At 42.0% G+C, this 19,815-nt stretch overlaps 1 protein-coding gene across 3 annotated transcripts in view; it reads right to left on the bottom strand.

The window, feature by feature from the left end:
- Nucleotides 1–5,450: 5,450 nt before the first annotated feature.
- The window catches only part of LOC106579451 (cytochrome b5 reductase 4), a 37,942-nt gene continuing 23,577 nt past the window's right edge, over nucleotides 5,451–19,815 (bottom strand). For all 3 annotated transcript variants that reach the window (XM_014159365.2, XM_014159375.2, XM_014159384.2), the window contains 4 exons: nucleotides 9,168–9,318; nucleotides 8,751–8,837; nucleotides 8,108–8,269; nucleotides 5,451–7,645 (listed from right to left, as the gene is read on the bottom strand). In XM_014159365.2, coding sequence (XP_014014840.1) covers nucleotides 7,591–7,645; nucleotides 8,108–8,269; nucleotides 8,751–8,837; nucleotides 9,168–9,318 — 455 coding nt within the window. In that variant the 3' untranslated portion in view covers nucleotides 5,451–7,590. The remainder of the gene's footprint in view (nucleotides 7,646–8,107; nucleotides 8,270–8,750; nucleotides 8,838–9,167; nucleotides 9,319–19,815) is intronic.

Raw genomic sequence — 19,815 nt, 5'->3', positions numbered from 1 at the left:
CAATGATCATGAGAACGGTGAGGAATCAGCCCAGAACTACACGGGAGGATCTTGTCAATGATCAAGGCAGCTGGGACCATAGTCACCAAGAAAACAATTGGTAACACACTACGCCGTGAAGGACTGAAATCCTGCAGCGCCCGCAAGTTCCCCCTGCTCAAGAAAGCACATATACATGCCCGTCTGAAGTTTGTCAATGAACATCTGAATGATTCAGAGGACAACTGCGTGAAAGTGTTGTGGTCAGATGAGACCAAAATGGAGCTCTTTGGCATCAACTCAACTCGCCGTGTTTGGAGGAGGAGGAATGCTGCCTATGACCCCAAGAACACCATCCCCATCGTCAAACATGGAGGTGGAAACATGCTTTCGGGGTGTTTTTCTGCTAAGGGGACAGGACAACAACTTCCCCGCATCAAAGGGATGATGGACGGGGCCATGTACCATCAAATCTTGGGTGAGAACCTCCTTCTCTGAGCCAGGGCATTGAAAATGGGTTGTGGATGGGTATTCCAGCATGACAATGACCCAAAACACATGGCCAAGGCAACAGAGGAGTGGCTCAAGAAGAAGCACATTAAGGTCCTGGAGCGGCCTAGCCAGTCTCCAGACCTTAATCCCATAGAAAATCTGTGGAGGGAGCTGAAGGTTTGAGTTGCCAAACATCAGCCTCGAAACCTTAATGACTTTGAGAAGATCTGCAAAGAGGAGTGGGACAAAATCCCTCCTGAGATGTGTGCAAACCTGATTGCCAACAAGGGCTTTGCCACCAAGTACTAAGTCATGTTTTGCAGAGGGGTCAAATACTTATTTCCCTCATTAAAATGCAAATCAATTTCTCAAATTTTTGACATGCGTTTTTCTGGATTTTTGTTGTTGTTATTCTGTCTCTCACTGTTCAAATAAACCTACCATTAAAATTATAGACTGATCATTTCTTTGTCAGTGGGCAAACGTACAAAATCAGCAGGGGATCAAATACTTTTTTCCCTCACTGTATGCCCTGAGCTGAATATTTAATTAGATTCACAAAAAAATTGTGTGTTATATAACTAGTTAGACTACTCTGTTAACCATGCTTGTTAAATATGACCTTCAGGAGAACACGTGGATCAGGGTTTTCAGTGCCGTTCTGATACTATTTCATGACCAATAGCACAGAGAATGATTACACTGTAGGCGGCCTAGTAACCATTCTGACCTTTCCCTCTCATTATACGATTCTGGGTTTTGTAGTATCTGATACAATCAGTGTTTGATTGCTGATCCACAGGCGTCATCAGCCCGGTCCACCTCTCACTGGACTTTTCAACTCCTATCCAGGAATGCCCTCAACATGGTGCGTTGACAGTAACTGGCCAAATCACTGCCCGCCTGTGGATGGCTTCCAGCTTGGTGCAGATCTTTTCCACCATAATAACCAGAAAAAGTCACTTTCAGCAGCACTTGCTAGGTGCTATAGCGCAGATCTTCTGTCCTTTCCTTTGATGCCCAGAGCGGAAAGCAGTCTCCATGCTGATTAGGCAGGGAAGGCATGCCAGCCAACTTCAACTGGCTAAACCCAGACACTCCATCCCTTCCCTCGCATCTTATCTGCCAGGATTTCATACTTTCCCTTCTTGTGCTGGTATGCTTCCACGCACCTCTCTGAGGGCACTGTGAGTTCCACAGTCACCAGCTTTTTCTCCTTCACCGCCCATATGATGATGTCTGGACGGAGAGTGGTGACAACCATGTCAGGGAGGAAGATCAGCTTTCTGTCTAGGTCAGCAGGCATATACCACGATCTAACATCTCCCACATTCTGGCTTGTTCCAGGATGCCGTCCTTCCTGGGTCTGGCTACTTCTGCTTCCCGTGGCCTGACTAAGTTGATGTGGTGGCCTTTGTTGGTGGGAGTCCTCTTTTTCCACTGTTGATTCTCGAGGATCATGGCCAGTTCCCTTAAAACTTGGTCGTGCCTCCATCTGAATTTGCCTAGGGAGAGGGCAAGAGTGTACTATGTTAAAACATTCTCCATGGTGCCAAGTTTGTTGCAGAGAGAGAGGTTTGGGTTTTCAGTGAGGCCCCACTTGTGTAAGTTAGTGAGGGATGGGAACACGTCATAGACAGATCTGAACAGGAACAGGATTCTGTCAGGATCCATCCTCCACAGTTCACCCAAAGAGACTCCAGGCTCCCTGGGCTCCCAACCTCACTGCTTTGGCCCTTCTCTGATCCTCCATTTGCCTGCCTTCCTGCTGCACCAGGTGCCTCCTTTCAGTGGTGTTGGCTCTGGCCCAGCATGTGGTCTTCGTTGTCTTCATTGGCAGATATTCCCCTCTTTTTGTCAGCAGCACACCACCCTGCATCCCACTGCTGGCTTGCCTCTGAAGCTAAGCAGGGTTGGTCCTGGCCGCTCCCTGGATGGAAGACCAGATGCTAGTGGAAGTGGTGTTGGAGGGCCAGTATGAGGCACTCTTTCCTCTTGTCTATTAAAATATCCCAATATCTCAGGGCAGTGATTGGGGACATTGCCCTGTGTAGGGTGCCGTCTTTCGGATGGGACGTTAAACAAGTGTCCTGACTCACTGTGGTCACTAAATATCCCATGGCACTTATTGTAAGAGAAGGGGTGTTAACGCTAGTTTCCTGGCTAAATTCCCAATCTGGCCCTCATACCATCATGGCCACCTAATCATCCCCAGCTTCCAATTGGCTCATTCATCCCCCCTCCTCTCTACAGTAACTATTCCCCAGGTTGTTGCTGTAAATGAGAATGTGTGCTCAGTCAACATACCTGACAAAATAAGGGTTCAAAAAATATACTACAAAAATGTCACCGTGCTTCAGCCTGTTTGACGGCTTTGGTGGCAGACCACTTTCTTTGTGTCCTGAACTCAAATCATGACACCTTGTATCTTCAGGTCTTTGGAGTCCCTGAGGATCATCACCAGCCTGGTCTTTACCACTTTGAATTCTACCAGTGATGAGATTGGTAGTTGTAGCTTTGCTATTCTACTGTACAGGCCCACACATGAGAAGCTGGGGGGCACGCCAAGCCATCTGCGTAGGTCTCGGTTCGCAATTCTCTCTAGTGCCTGTTGTTGATGAGGTGACCTCGTACAGGGTTAGCGGCCAGGTTATTCGGGGGAGGACACTGTGCTGGTACATCCAGCACAGTGTACATGTGGATCTTCTGTCCATTAGGGTCTAGTCAAATAACTTTCCCAGGCACTTGACGGGGTTATTGACGAATTATGGAATTGTTTCTCTCTGGATCATCACACTGAACCTGTCTGTCACCTTTCCTTGTCTTTCTGTCACCTTTCCTTATCACCATGCTTCTCGAATTGCAAGGTCTATTAATCAAAAGTAAAACATTACATTTAGTTAAATGTTTCGAGCATTCAGCATAGTTAAACATAATTACTGTCAGTTATTGTGAATCATTCTTTGCAACACAATACATTCAATAAACTGTTGAAATGAGATTCATTTTGTTACTCTGGGTTCCTTTGTTTCTCTGCTACAGAAAGAACAATAGGAAAACCTGCTTTAGCTATAGACCCATCCTTATACGTGTTTCAGCAAAGCCTCTCTCCCACTCCCTCTGGTCACAGCTGCACTAAGCCAGGGGGGGGAGTCGTGACATAGACCTAACTCAGTGGGAGGAGGCCTCAGGAGGAGTAAACCTTTCTTGTCTCCTCTCTCTGATAAAAGCCACTTCTTTTGAAGATGAGGATGTGGACTGGGGCTGCTGTTGTGTGGAACTCACACCGTGAGGGGATTGCAATTAGATGACAAATGAAACAGGGATCAAGCTCCACATCACTGGGGAGTGGTGGTCGTGCACTTCAAAATGATGAATAATTCTGCGTGTAATAGTTCACATGAACTCATGTCCAAAGTGGATCAGACATCTCATTAAAGGAATCAGCTCAATAAAACATGCATCTGTTCTAATGGAGTCTCTCTAAAGATACTCTACTCCACTATGTCACATCAGCTGTACGTTGGAGTGGACGGATCTGGGGAGCACTAAGCTGAATGTTAAGGGGCCAGTATTGATTGATTGGCCAGTATTGATTGATTGATTTTCTCCATAACAAACTTCTCTCTAATCCAGAAAAACAAATATAATTCACCATTGAAGTACCGGCCATACCAAAAGCTATATTTACATATCCTTTGCTACATTGCTTTACACATTGCAGCAGCAGAGAATTAGCCTACAAGGTTGTCGCCTGTAACAGTGATAAAAACAAATTTGATATAAATTAGTTCTAAAAAAAAAAAAAAAAAATTGTCAAATTAAATAAAAAGGATGTGAAGCACATATAACACAAAAAAATATAGGATATATAGGATATTGATAAGATAAATAGGATATTGATAGGATATGCAGGATACTGATAGGATATGCAGGATACTGATAGGATATTGATAGGATATGTAGGATATTGATAGGATATGTAGGATATTGATAGGATATGTAGGATATTGATAGGATGTGCAGGATACTGATAGGATATGCAGGATATATAGGATATTGATGATATGAATCAACAGACTCATTTGTATTTTCTTTCACCTATACAGTGAATGGAGGCTTGTAATGCCCAAGCCAGATCAAGCTATGCAGCAGCAGGTATTAGAGGTGGTGACGGTGAGTAATGTTAGTGGTGGTGGTGTCAGACAACAGATAGTGAGTGCCACTCCAGTCTCAAGCACCACTCTGTGTGTCAGGTACTGGTACTCTCCTCACCTACACAATTCCCCTCAGCTTTCAGTCATTCATAGAGCTGCTGCTGCTGGACTGGATAGGGGCTTTCTCGCCTGTCTGGAACAACATGCTATTTGCACTACATATGTCATATCAGTAAAACCAAATTCACTGAAATGAATCTGTAATGCCATTACAACAGATGTAGATATCAATGTGACCTCACCTCTCCATTATTTCCCTTGAAAGTACCCCGTGTACAACTTGGAACATGCCCTCGCCCTGCGAAGCCACCTCCCCCTCCAATGATGCTAACCACTTAGAATTCCTAATGGCAAAGCTATTACACTCCCGTTGACAGACTCGCTCTCTACACCCCCTCCTGAAGGTAGATACCGTAAAGCTCATTGAGAATCAGAGCCAGACGAAGTGTTTTTCATCTATGGTGACCTTTGATTTTCCATCTGCCAAGACATGCAATTTCATCGTATTGCCTAGTGGGTGGGGAACCTTTACTCCTATAGGGAAGGACTGGCCACCAACATGATGCCATTTACTAAGATAACACTGTGTGTGTAGACGGTCCGGAGGGAGAAGAGAAACAGACAGACAGAGTGAAGTCAGACAGACTGCAGGGTGTATTTTTCCTTGGATAATTACAGCTTTGCATATGTGTCTTTCAGTGTAAGTCTTGAAAATCCTATACTTCCTGGTGTGGTTGTGAAATCATTCCCCTGCACATTTGATTTGCTTCTTCTTTAAGGTGAAGGATTTAATGAATGAATTTACTGTAGTACATTTCAGCCAGAAACAACTGAACACAAAACAACCAGAGCTCTGAATCTTAACACAACAAAACTGTTTAGTGCATCTTTTCATTTGCTTCAGGACAGCTCATATGACTAACATGTTAGTTATAATGTGAATGATGTACAAAGCTGGATATGCATTAAAAGAGATGTGGTTAGATCAAGATTAGATGAGCTACAAAACCAAGTGAAGCTCAATTTCTTTAAAAACCAGAACCCAATACATTTCAGTCAATGTTTCACCGGTCAAAAACGGGTACTTTCATCAAGTACTTTTCAAGCTTGACTGTTATAGTATTGCACGTAGCATGGCCTTGTGTGTTACGTTGACAGGTGTGATCTTTGAAAGGGTTATGTTCAGTGGTAAGAAATGCTGCAATTCATTTTGTGTGAAAAAGGAAGAAAATGACCATGACATTATGTACTTTGATGTTATTAAAAAGTAAATGCCACGCAGGATAAGGTTTTTAAATGGCACTTTCCATACGATCGACAGAGAACAAATTAGAGAAAAATTAACTGTGAAAAGGCCAAGATCGCATACATTCATGAACATCCTTTCTAGATACCAATGTCCAATATAGAAGATTCTTCCTCCAAAACGACATTTCAGGAAAATACAACTTCAATTTCATGGACATTTTGTTCCATTTTCAGACTCAGTAATGACGTCTGAAAGGATACATCTAAAGAGGCAGATGGACTGACTGCAGCTGGAAACAGCCAGATAAGAGCTCCTCTTATTAGGTTAATAGAGGAGCTACATCTTACCAGAGGGAGCACTCATAGCATAGAACAACTCTGCAGGATTGACATAGTTCGGTCTGGCAGTTTGATGTTCCACGAGGAGAAATCACGATAGTTGGTGCCTTACCAACCTCATGTATTTCACAAGAGTGAGAAAGAGTAAAGGACGCATGGTCAGGGTTCCCGGGTGCATTTTAGAATCATTTAACTGCATCAAACATCAAGCACTTAATCAGATCACTGTGGGCTTGAGGTATTAATGAATTAAATACATATAGTAAAAAATATCATTTAATTAATTAAATACATTTACGTAAGTGTGTTATGTAATGTATTCCCATTGGTATTCCCCACCTACTGTGAGTACTACAACATCAACGAGAGAGAGAGAGAGAGAGAGAGAGAGAGAGAGAGAGAGAGGAAAGAGAGAAGAGGAAAGAGAGATTGTAAATGTACTGATACTGAAGACTGGTCTGCTTAACCATCAGTCTCTCTCAAACAGAACCACAGGCTGCAGAAGAGACCAGATGCAACAGCAGCACAGCCAAAACAACTAGCTGAATAATAATAACTCTCTGTAGGAGGATGTCTCATATGCCAACAGCAGGTTGGACATTCTCATTACTTCTTCAACAAAAGGAAGATGTAATGATCAGAACTAAATATTAAACACTCACAAAGTCCTGCTTTTTGGGGGGGAGCGACAGCAAAAATAACATCACAATGTAGTGGATGTGTGGGACTGTGAGATAGATTGAGATACAGTATGTAAGACATGGTAGTGACCTCTCATAAACAACCCCAGACCCCTCTCTCTCTCTCGTCAGAGCAGAGGAGTGTACAAGGACAGGACAGTTCAAAGAGTTCTGGTACAGAGAGAGACAGACAGTGAGCTGATGATGTTGACCTGAGGGTTCAGTGCTGCTGGGTAATTGGCCATTCATCCTTTGTGTGTGATTCACCAGCTCAGAGAGCCCAGCGGTCACATCCTTGGCGTCCAGAGAGAATGACTGTCCATCCGTGTTTCAAAGCACCAGAGAGAGTGAGACAGAGACACACAGAAATAGAGAGAGACAGAGCTGCTAACCACAGGAGTCAGGTCCATCAGCTCAGTCTACAATGCATAGAAAGACATTGTTCCAAAAAAACACATTGGCCGGCAGCCTAATAACATCTCTTCTCTCTCACAAATTGTGTCTCCTTTCTCTCAAACACACACACTTCTCTCTCTCTCACACACACACACACACACACACACACGTTGTTCTCTCCAAGTCCCGTTGGCACCTCAGACTGTAAGGTTGAGATATGTCAGGTCTGAGACTGACACTCAGCCCTGGAACGCATGAATCTCCTCTTCACTGAAACAATGCTCTCTCACCAACCTGAGAAAGAGAGGAGGGAGATTAATAGAGGAGGAAGGTGAGAAACAAGGAGAAGGTGAGAGGGGGAGTCAGACAAAGCCTAAAGGTGGGAAATGTTATCCAATGTTATACAAGTTAACTTCCTTGCACTACATAGCCTGAAATAGCTTGAATCTACTAAATCAACATTAACATAAAAACAGCATGGCCTCTATATTTAGAAATGTTTTTCCTTTTTTTTACGCCTTTATTTAACTAGGCAAGTCAGTTAAGAACAAATTCTTATTTACAATGACGGCCTAGGAACAGTGGGTTAACTGCCTTGTTCAGGGGCAGAATGACAGACAGATGTTTACCTTTTCAGCTCGGGGATTCGATCTTGCAACCTTTCGGTTACTAGTCCAACGCTCTAACCACTAGGCTACCTGCCGCCCGGCTAAATGCCTAACTGGAGTGTGTAGAGGGGTGTGGAGTGTCACTCACCCCACAGTCAGCTCGGTGAAGGCTGAGGGGCCACACACACACACAAAGACCTTTGACCCCTCAGGCCTAACCAGGAAGTCAGTCAGCATGGAGGCCTCAATCCGCCCCTTCCTGCCTGTCCACCCATCACACGGCTCTGACAGAATATACTCCACCTGGAACCTGGAACCATAGATTAGAGCAGAACAGAACCCATCACACAGCTCTGACAGATCATACTCCACCTGGAACCATAGAATGTAACAAACTAATGCATCTTCTGCCTTACCAATTGACAGACGGATCATCAGAACACACTGTACACTGAGTGAGCATAGAGAACATTCTCTGCCTAGCCTAGCAGCAAGACGACATGTACAGTAACATGTATGTGTTAATGCTGCTTCACAGGTAATGGTTCACATGAGAATCTAGTCAATATGGTAATGATGGGGAGTGTTCACACACCATGAAGACATACAATCATAGACATCTGGAGCGGGCAACACACACACACACACACACACACACACACACACACACACACACACACACACACACACACACACACACACACACCACAGAGGGTCAGTCTTGCTGACATTAACGCAGCCAGCCTTATAATGACCACCTTCAATACGAATACACAGTGCAACACACACACCTCTCATCTTCAGCAGCGAGGCCGTCAAGTTCAGAGTGCCACAGGATGTCTCTTTCCTGTCTGTTGAAGAACATCAGCTTGGTTTTCCTAGAACACACACAGATCTAACGCCATCAGAACAACCTTGTCCTTTACAATGTATACACATCCTCAGAAAGAGAACAGTGACAGCCTTGCAATAACACAGCAGTCAGAGTACAGCCTCCTTCAGTTTCTATTCAGTCATAAGTGGAAAGGAAATACGATGCATAACATATCTGAAAGAGCAAGATCAACAATACAGCAGTATATTTGATAGGATAGAATACTTTCCATACTGCTTACACCTATCCAAGTTTCATATCTACATGAAGTGCTTAGAGGGGAGGGGCTATACTAGGGGCTGTTTCTGGGTGGAGCCATGACAGTGTATTTCACCTGAGTGAGCGCAGGTCCTGGAGGGCCAATCGGATCACCCGAGCCATCGGCGTGAACCCCGTGCCGGCTGCTAACAGGTAGAGGTGAGTGACCTCACGCAGGAGGCGGAAACTGAACGGACCATCTGGGCTGCTGACAGACAGGTGGTCACCTAGGCAACCAGGGAAGAGGAGAGAAGGAAACCCATTAAGCTGAGAAACCACACAAACACAAGAATAAGCAAAAACAGAGAATACATTAAAAAAAAAAATAGACTACAAATCAGGATAGCTTGAATAATGAAAACAGAACACAGCGTCTGTTAATTTCCTCTTTCATGATGTTTCTGTTTGTACTGTTGATAAGGGAATTTATATGTTTAAAGGTAATGACTAAACAATTCCCCCCTGAAACGTAATTATGACATTATGTAACATATATAATGAATAATTAGACAAACGCAACTATTAGTAATTATTACATTCTGTAACATGTATAATGAATTAGAATGATAAACTTCAATCTAATAAGGTTTGGTCGAGACAAGTAGAAATGTGTGTGTGGCTAAGAAAATACTAAGAACAATTAAACTGTGTATGACCTGATCTGGCTTGAACTCTGACAAACTTACGGCAGGAAAGGGAGTCCCATCAAGCTCCCTTTAATTTCGGGGGAATGGAACTGCCACCTTGGTAGTGATAAACAGTGGTGAGAACTATGGGGAAGTATACATCCCACCTACTGTTCGTGTGTATGTATGTGCGTAGGCTATCTACTGTTTGTGTGTAGGTATGTGCGTAAGTAGGGAGGGAGTGAGTTATAAAACGACATGTTCTTTGCATTTTGACTTTAGAACGTTCTCGTGAATAAACTTTACGGACCTTTCGCATAAGCTGAGACTTTGCCTAATTATTATTAAACCCAGGGTCTTACAAACCTCGGGGATTGGTCAAAGCTTGTTGATTGTTAGTTATTATCATTGATATTGAAAATTCTCGTGACAGCTTGGTCATTCGAGCCAGATCTCAATATCTTTTTCTGTCGTTCCATGGAGACACTGAAACCGTGCACGGGTGGATGAAATATCCGTAGATTAAAGACCTGGCCCCTTTCTGAGGGTTCTTTACAGGCCGGTGGTGAACTGGTATGCGCCAGAAATGGTGACGAGATCCAACCAACATTGAAACCTCAGCTGCAAAAAATAAGATCAGTGCTTTTTATTCATGGATATAGGGGATAATATCTGTATGATCGCATTAAATGAAGTAAATTATTTTAATGTACTCGGAGTTAGACGCTAAAATATCATTAGGAGTTTATATCTGGTGACCTGTCTTTTGAATTTTGTGTGGAGAAAAATGTTTTAAAGGGAACCAAGTATTCTGTGTAAATGGGAGATAGGAATTGAGTATAAATTCAACCAGGAGGAAGGGGGGTCCGTAATGACTCCAGATATCTGTGGCCACTACCAATATAAACTAGCTAAATGGTGAGACCTAAAACGTAAAACTGGTTAAAAGACATTGGCACAAAAACGTAAATTGGAAGGCGAAATATAATAATAGAATTATGAGAGAGGTCAGAGACATGATTATATTAATATAGGTCGCCTGTCTAAATACGCTTAGAAGGGGATAGGCAGATCTTTCGGAGGCGCACACCTAGGTCTGATTATCCAGTGAAGGAGGGAAGCCTAATATAGCGAGGTGACAAGGAACAACTGAAAAATGGGCTGCTAACTAGGACCTTACACACCCTGGGTAATAGCTTATAGTTGTACATGTGTGAGACCTAATGTCCAATCGAAAAACACCTCTATAGATAAAGTTTCAAGAAAGGAAAAGCACACACATAGGAGGGACATACACATAGATTGTGAGAAGAATCAGAGTTTAACCTCTTACACAAGCGGAACCCCTAGCCAACAGCCAATGGGATCGCATGGCACGAAATACAAAAACAACTAAAATACCACAATTCAATTTTCTCAAACATACGACTATTTTACACCATTTTAAAGATAAACCTCTCCTGAATCCAACCACGTTGTCCGATTTCAAAAAGGCTTTACAGCGAAAGCAAAACATTAGATTATGTTAGGAGAGTACATAGACCAAAATAACCACACAGCCATTTTCCAAGCAAGCATTATGTCAATAAAACCCAAAACACAGCTAAATGAAGCACTAACCTTTGATGATCTTCATCAGATGACACTCCTAGGACATTATGTTATACAATACATGTATGTTTTGTTCAATCAAGTATCATATTTATATCCAAAAACAGCTTTTTACATTGGCACGTGATGTTCAGAAAATGTATTCCCACCATAAACTTCCGGTGAATTTACAAAAATACTCATCATAAACGTTGACAAAATACATAACAATTATTTTAAGAATTATAGATACAGAACTCCTTTATGCAATCGCTGTGTCAGATTTTAAAATAGCTTTTCGGCGAAAGCACATTTTTCAATATTCTGAGTACATAGCTCGCCATCATGGTGAGCTATTCAGACACCCGCCAAGTTCGGGGCAACCTAAACTCAGAATTAGTATTAGAAATATTGTATTACCTTTGCTGATCTTCATCAGAATGCACTCCCAGGACTTCTGCTTCCACAAGAAATGTTGTTTTTGTTCGAAATAATCCATAGTTATGTCCATATACCTCCGTTTTGTTCGTGCGTTCAGGTCACTATCCAAAGGGTAACGCGCGAGCGCAATTCGAGACACAAAAAGTCAAAATGTTCCATTACCGTACTTAGAAGCATGTCAAACGCTGTTTAAAATCAATTTTATGGTATTTTTAACGTAAAATTGCGATAATATTCCAACCGGACAATAGTGTATTCATTCAAGGAGAAAAAGAAAAAACAGCATGCTCGCGGGAACGCGCATATCCAATCTCTTTGTCCTCAGGCAGACCACTCAGTAACTGAGCTCCTATACTCTGCCCAAAGACAGGAGAAGGCTCAATCCACTTTCTGAAGGCTTTAGACAGCCAATGGAAGCCTTAGAAAGTGCAACGTAACAGCACAGACACTGTAGTTTCGAAAGAGACTAGAAAAAAGAACTACATTTCTCAGATCCTACACTTCCTGGTTGACTTTTTCTCAGGTTTTTGCCTGCCATATGAGTTCTGTTATACTCACAGACACCATTCAAACAGTTTTAGGAACTTCAGAGTGTTTTCTATCCAAATCTATCCAAATCAGTTTAGATCGGGTACGTCTTTTCATCCGGCCGTGAAAATACTGCCCCCTATCCATATCAGGTTAAAAAGCACAAACATAGAAAGTTTTGAACGAGGATAAGAAGATAATTATTTACGTGTGAGATAGATATATTGATCAGTCAAAAGTCATAAGGAACAACAAAAAATAAGTAGAACTTGTGGTTGTATACATGTGAGACCTAAATAATATATCAGGATTCATACAAATAATTATTCTAAAATTCTAGGAGAGATTAACGGGAGGTATTTATCAACATAGGTTAAGGATAATAACGGTAGAAAGCACACACACATAGTGAGTAAAAGCACTTACACATAGATTGTGAGGAGAAGCATAATAACAACAATAGTAATTGAATAAACATGGGTAGTAAATCCTCTAAGGGGATTCCGGAATTAACCGGAGATGAGAGATATATGCAAGGCAAGGATAAAATAAATATCTATTTTGGCCCGAAATGGAGAAAAAAGTACACATTTGATGGACGTTTAAATATATAAAAACTGCAATTAATGATCAAACAGATACATAGGGTATGTGGGGACAAGGCAGAGAAGCAACAGGCAGAGGGGCTCGACACCACTCGTGTGTGGCTGGCTGAAGCTAAAAAGAGAGCGGAGTGGGCAAAGAAAAAGGTAGCTACTAAGGGGGAAGAATTAGGTAGCCAGGAGCAGACAGAGAAGACTCCCACGGCTCCCACAGAGACACCACCTAAACCCAAATTAAACCCCTCCCTGGTAGAGGCGGGGAGGGAAAGTCCAGACGACGAGGTGGCGGTGATGAAACGGGGCAGCCAAACCCGGTGCCGCCCGTCCCGTCACTACCTCCCCATATGCTGGTCCTCAGGAAGCCGAGGGAGGGAGGGAGGAAGAGACACAGAAAGGAGGACAGGATTTGGCAACCTCATTGAGAAAGTGGATAGAGGTAGAGAAAGGGAGAAAGTCGAGAAAAGTGGACAGTCAAGAGAGAGGGGGAGATAGATGCTTTAACTGTCACAAACCGGGTCATTTTGCTAGATTGTGAGGCGCCGTGTAAACACTGCAATAAAGTAGGCCATAATCACCGAGACTGTAAAAAGAAAGAACAGAAAGGAGCAGAGCAGCTAATAGTAACTATCGGGGTAATTGTAGATAAGCATAAAGGAGGCTTTAAGGGAAAGGGACCTAAGAGAGAAGGGAAAAAATGGACATGATCAGACGATAGAAAGTGTTTTAATTGCGATAAAACAGGACATTTCGCCAGGGGCTGTAAAACACCCTGCAAATACTGTAACAAAGTAGGACACAATCACCGAAACTGCAGACATAAGGGGAAAGGCAGGCATGACAATCGGGGTGGGAAGGGAGAGAAGAACAATGGGCGCCCACAGCCCGATTCAGAGGAGGAAGAAGAAGAAGATGAGGCGTGACTTGATCTAGAGGTAAGGCAGAACGTTGTTTGAGTAGGGGTTATATTTTTGCCTACTGGTAAGAATAGGTGAGTTAGTTGTGCTCGCTGGGTTATATTCGGTTGTAAGAGATTCAGGTCTGAATAGTTGAATCGTAAAAGTTTTGTGATAGTTTCTGATTATGGTTTCTTGGTTTTATTGTTTCGGTAACACCAGTGAATTTGAGCAGGAAGTTAATGTATTCTAACATTATAATCTGTTTCCATTACATGGAACAATGTCAGGTCATTAAAGTGAATTGCAGTTTGAGTTAATTTTTATTTTTACAGGGACAGTGCACATTAACGCCATCAGAACAACCTTGTCCTTTACAATGTATACACATCCTCAGAAAGAGAACAGTGACAGCCTTGCAATAACACAGCAGTCAGAGTACAGCCTCCTTCAGTTTCTATTCAGTCATAAGTGGAAAGGAAATACGATGCATAACATATCTGAAAGAGCAGGATCAACAATACAGCAGTATATTTGATAGGATAGAATACTTTCCATACTGCTTACACCTATCCAAGTTTCATATCTACATGAAGTACTTAGAGGGGAGGGGCTATACTAGGGGCTGTTTCTGGGTGGAGCCATGACAGTGTATTTCACCTGAGTGAGCGCAGGTCCTGGAGGGCCAATCGGATCACCCGAGCCATCGGCGTGAACCCCGTGCCGGCTGCTAACAGGTAGAGGTGAGTGACCTCACGCAGGAGGCGGAAACTGAACGGAACACCAGTGAATTTGAGCAGGAAGTTAATGTATTCTAACATTATAATCTGTTTCCATTACATGGAACAATGTCAGGTCATTAAAGTGAATTGCAGTTTGAGTTCATTTTTATTTTTACAGGGACAGTGCACATTAATCACAGTTGTGTGTGTCTAATGGCAGGGTATTCCAGACATGAGAAGCTCTCACACTGAAAGCAGATTGACTAAAGGTGCTTTTCCTTAAGGGAACTATACAGTCACCTCTCATGGCGGACCTTGTGGATCTGCTGCCATAAGGTTTGGGTTTTCTGTTTAACAAAAGTACTGAGTGGAAGGGGAGGACATTTAGGACATTTAGAATCTTGAATACAAGACATGCGTCAGTGTATTGCATAAGATTTTTCCAACTCAGGAGCTCATGCTTTCTGAGAATGTAACAGTGATTATAGATATTGGCCTTCATACCAAGTCTGTTTGCAGACAGACTGAATGGGTTTTAATGTTGTAAAGCAAGCTTGGGCCAAACTAGTCAGGTAGTATGTTAAGGGGGGGAGTATCATAGATTTGAAGTACAGTTTGTTACCTCTGTAGTCAAACAATTTCATATGTTTTGGAAATTAGCTAGGTTGAAATTGGCTATTTTAGTTTCCTTATTAATTTGCTTTTTAAAAGCGAGGTTGGAATCAAGTATGATGCCGTGGTACTTCAAATCTGATACCACCTGGAGCTCTTCCCCTGATACATAGACATCTGTCTCAGGGGCATCAGTTGTTTTCTTTGTAGTGAGTTCTTGTGAAGCTTGTTGTTTACTATTTGCATGCATTTATCACTGTATCATCTGCATACACCGGAACTTCAGACTCTGTAAAGACCGAAGGTGTGCCACGATATCTTAAAGGAGATTTCCATTTTTCTTAGTGCCACGATATCTTAACCTGTTTAGGATAGGGGGCAGTATTTTAACGGCCGGATAAAAAACGTACCCGATTTAATCTGGTTACTACTCCTGCCCAGTAACTAGAATATGCATATAATTAGTAGATTTGGATAGAAAAGACTCTAAAGTTTCTAAAACTGTTTGAATGGTGTCTGTGAGTATAACAGAACTCATATGGCAGGCCAAAACCTGAGAAGATTCTATATGGGAAGTGCCCTGTCTGACCATTTCTTGTCCTTCTATAGCCTCTTTATCGAAAATACAGGATCTCTGCTGTAACGTGACATTTTCTAAGGCTTCCATTGGCTCTAGGAAGGCGCCAGAACATGGAATGATAGCTCTGCAGTCTCTGGGCGAAAAACAGCAGGGGTTTTGGAGAGTGGTCCTTCTGAGGACAATGACACTGGTGCGCGCGTGCATGTGACGACTCCATGTTTTTCTTTCAGTGTTTGAACGGTTACAACGTCTCCCGGTTGGAATATTATCGCTATTTTACGAGAAAAATAGCATAAAAATTGATTTTAAACAGTGTTTGACATGCTTCGAAGTACGGCAATGGAATATTTAGATTTTTTGTCACGAAACGCGCCGGCGCATCACCCTTCGGATAGTGACTTGAACGCACGAACAAAACGGAGCTATTTGGATATAACTATGGATTATTTCGAACCAAAACAACATGTTGTTGTTGAAGTAGAAGTCCTGGGAGTGCATTCTGACGAAGAACAGCAAAGGTAATCCAATTTTTCTTATAGTAAATCTGAGTTTGGTGAGGGCCAAACTTGGTGGGTGTCAAATTAGCTAGCCATGATGGCCGGGCTATGTACTCAGAATATTGCAAAATGTGCTTTCACCGAAAAGCTATTTTAAAATCTGACACCGCAATTGCATAAAGGAGTTCTGTATCTATAATTCTTAAAATAATTGATATGTTTTTTGTCAACGTTTATCATGAGTAATTTAGTAAATTCACCGGAAGTTTGCGGTGGGTATGCTAGTTCTGAACATCACATGCTAATGTAAAAAGCTGGTTTTTGATATAAATATGAACTTGATTGAACAAAACATGCATGTATTGTATAACATAATGTCCTAGGAGTGTCATCTGATGAAGATCATCAAAGGTTAGTGCTGCATTTAGCTGTGGTTTTGGTTTTTGTGACATATATGCTTGCTTTGAAAATGGCTGTGTGATAGTTTTTGGGAGGGTACTCTCCTGACATAATCCTGACATAATCTAATGTTTTGCTTTCGTTGTAAAGCCTTTTTGAAATCGGACAATGTGGTTAGATAAAGGAGAGTCTTGTCTTTAAAATGGTGTAAAATAGTCATATGTTTGAGAAATTGAAGTTTTTGCATTTTTTAGGTACTGTTTGAATGATGTCTGTGAGTATAACAGAACTCATATGGCAGGCAAAAACCAGAGAAAAATCCAACCTGGAAGTTGGACCTCAGAGGGTTTTACTCTTTTCAAATGAAGTTCTATCTAAAATACAGTGTCTGTGATGTCATGTTGCACTACCTAAGGCTTCCACTAGATGTCAACAGTCATTAGAACCTCGTTTGAGGCTTCTAGAATGCAATTTGATTGAATAATACCCGGAAGATTATGTGGTCGACCTGGGGTCGTTGCCTTACCTTGCGCACGCACTCACGAAGGATTAGCCATTTTTCTTTTTCTTTTCTAATGAATCTGCTAATGTCCGGTTGGAATATTATCGCAATTCTACGATTATAACACCCTAAAAATTGATTGTGAACATGGTTTGACATGTTACTACAAACGCTGAGGGAACTTTATAACTTTTCGTCGACGGTGGATAGATACATTTTGGAATGGGGATCTGGACGCGCCATCAAAACGGATTTATTTCGACATAAATGATGGACTTTATCGAACAAATTAACATTTCTTGTGGAAGTTGGAGACCTTCCGAGTGCATTCAGCCGAAGATCAGCAAAGGTAAGATAATATTTTTTACATATTTCAGCGTTTTGGGGATGCCGTGGCTGGACGGCTAACTGAATAGCATGGTGCTCAGTACTCAGAATATTGAACAATGTGCTTTCTACGTAAAGTTATTTTGAAATCTGACACAGCGGGTGCATAAAAGAGTACTGTATCTATAATTCTTAAAATAATTGTTATGTCAATGTTTATGATGAGTATTTTTGTAAATTCACCGGAAATTTTGGGGTGAATACATTTTCTGAACGTCACGCGCCAATGTAAAATGTTTTTTTTGGATATAAATATGAACTTGATGGTACAAAAAAATGCATGTATTGTCTAACATAATGTCCTAGGAGTGTCATCTGATGAAGATCGTCAAAGGTTAGTGCATAATTTTAGCTGGTTTTGTGCTTTTGGACAGCTAACCTTGCTTTGAAAATGGCTGTCCTTGCTAAGAAAATGGCTGTGTTGTTGTTTTTTGCTGTGGTTGTATCCTAACATAATCTAATGTTTTGCTTTCGCTGTAAAGCCTTTTTGAAATTGGACAACGTGGTTGGATTCAGGAGAGGTTTATCTTTCAAATGGTGTAAAATGTATGTATGTTTGAGAAAATTGAATTGTGGTATTTTAGTTGTTTTTGTATTTCGCGCCATGCGATCCCATTGGCTGTTGTCTAGGGGTTCCGCTGGCGGAATGGGGTTCTGCTAGCGGAATGTCTAGATGCAAGAGGTTAACGAAGATTCCCTATCCCGACCGTTCCTCACTGTGGGTGCTCCTAGAAGTGCATGGGGTGGTACCTAGCAGACCGACTAAGGGCAGGAGAGGGTTGGCGTTTTTTGGGAATATTAGAAACTCTGAGCTGCATCATAGTCTTGGTAATCTTTCTGATATATTCAGATCCACTACCTTCCGGTACTAGTTATACGACGCTGTTGTCATTGATAAGAAGTAAGAGATATACTATATATTACACTGACCATCCAGGATGAGTGACTTACAGAAGAAGGAGTCAAAGAAGGTCAAGAAGTATGATTTAAGGTAAACATTAAATAATTTCCTAGGGAAGCAGACAACTGTACAGGGATTGGGTTGGCCAGATTGAAGTACTCGGCCAACCCACCTCGGTTCACTTTAACTCCTGATGAGTACCAGTGTTATAGATACAAGACTGGCACCGAGAATTTAGGTGATTTTAATGGCTGTAAGGCAATTGTTAATGTGACAGGAGAAAATTCTTAACCTCACAGCACCTATAACTGATGTATGGCTTGTACCAGCAAAGGACGTATACGATAGACACCACCAAAAGGGTGGTTAGGAACTTGCGCCCCGGTGTTATTGGTCCAACCAGTTAGAGTTAGTCATCAGAGGCCAGTTATAGGAGGCTAAAGTAGGCACAGGAGGAGTTTTGACCAGGATGGGAGTAGCTTTGCCTAGATGGATGATATTGGCATCCCCCGGGAAGTTCCAGATGAATACAAAGCTATGAATCAAATAGGTGAAGGCTTTACCACTACGTTCTTTTGGTGGTTGACAATAAATAAAAATGTGGATTGGATTAATGACATCTATTATAATCAACAGAGATTCATGAATGAAACCGGGGATGCATTAAAGGGGTTCTCTGACCAATTATCCACCACCTCCCTCACGACCTGGCAAAATAGGCTGGCTCTCGATATGTTATTGGCAGAAAAGGACAGGGTATGTAGAATGATAGTGGTTCATTGCTGTCCGTTTATATCCGAATAACACAGCTCTAGATGGATCAGTGACCAAGGCCCTGTCTGTTTTAACCACATTGGCTAATGAGTTAGCGGAGAACTCTGGGGTGGATACCTCACTGACTGGGTGGTTCGATAGTATGTTTGGAAAATTGACAAATTTTGTAATTACCGTATTGTGGGCTGCTTTCACCTGTATGAGTGTGTTGGTGTTGTGTGGATGCTGTTTGATCCCATGTGTGAGAGGTTTAATCACCAGGACTCTAGAGAGATCGAGTACGCAACAAATGATGAGGTATGGACCGGTTCCAAGCTCCGACCAGTAGGATGACACCTTCATGCCTCCAGGCCTAGTAGATGGCTCTGTTTCTTTTAACCACGAGGAGCCCGTCTTGGATGAGACTATCTTCAATGTTTAGACAGACTGTTCATTTAATGAAGATTATAATGAAAATCCTAAAAAGAAGAGTTATAATTGGATATAGGTCTAGAACAGTCAGTGAGGAGTATCTGACGTAAATACATGTATTGGTTTTGTTTGCTTTTGTATAACATTTATGATTCCATATGGCGATTGATGTATCAGTGTGTATTATTTAGTCATGGAGTGGATTGATAAGGGAATGTATATGTTTAAAGGTAATGACTAAACATTTCCACCCTGAAAC

This window comes from Salmo salar, chromosome ssa02 (assembly GCF_905237065.1).
Source record: "Salmo salar chromosome ssa02, Ssal_v3.1, whole genome shotgun sequence".
Classification (NCBI taxonomy): domain Eukaryota; kingdom Metazoa; phylum Chordata; class Actinopteri; order Salmoniformes; family Salmonidae; genus Salmo; species Salmo salar.
Note: the sequence above shows the minus strand (reverse complement) of the source record. Positions and strands in the feature narration are given on the sequence as shown.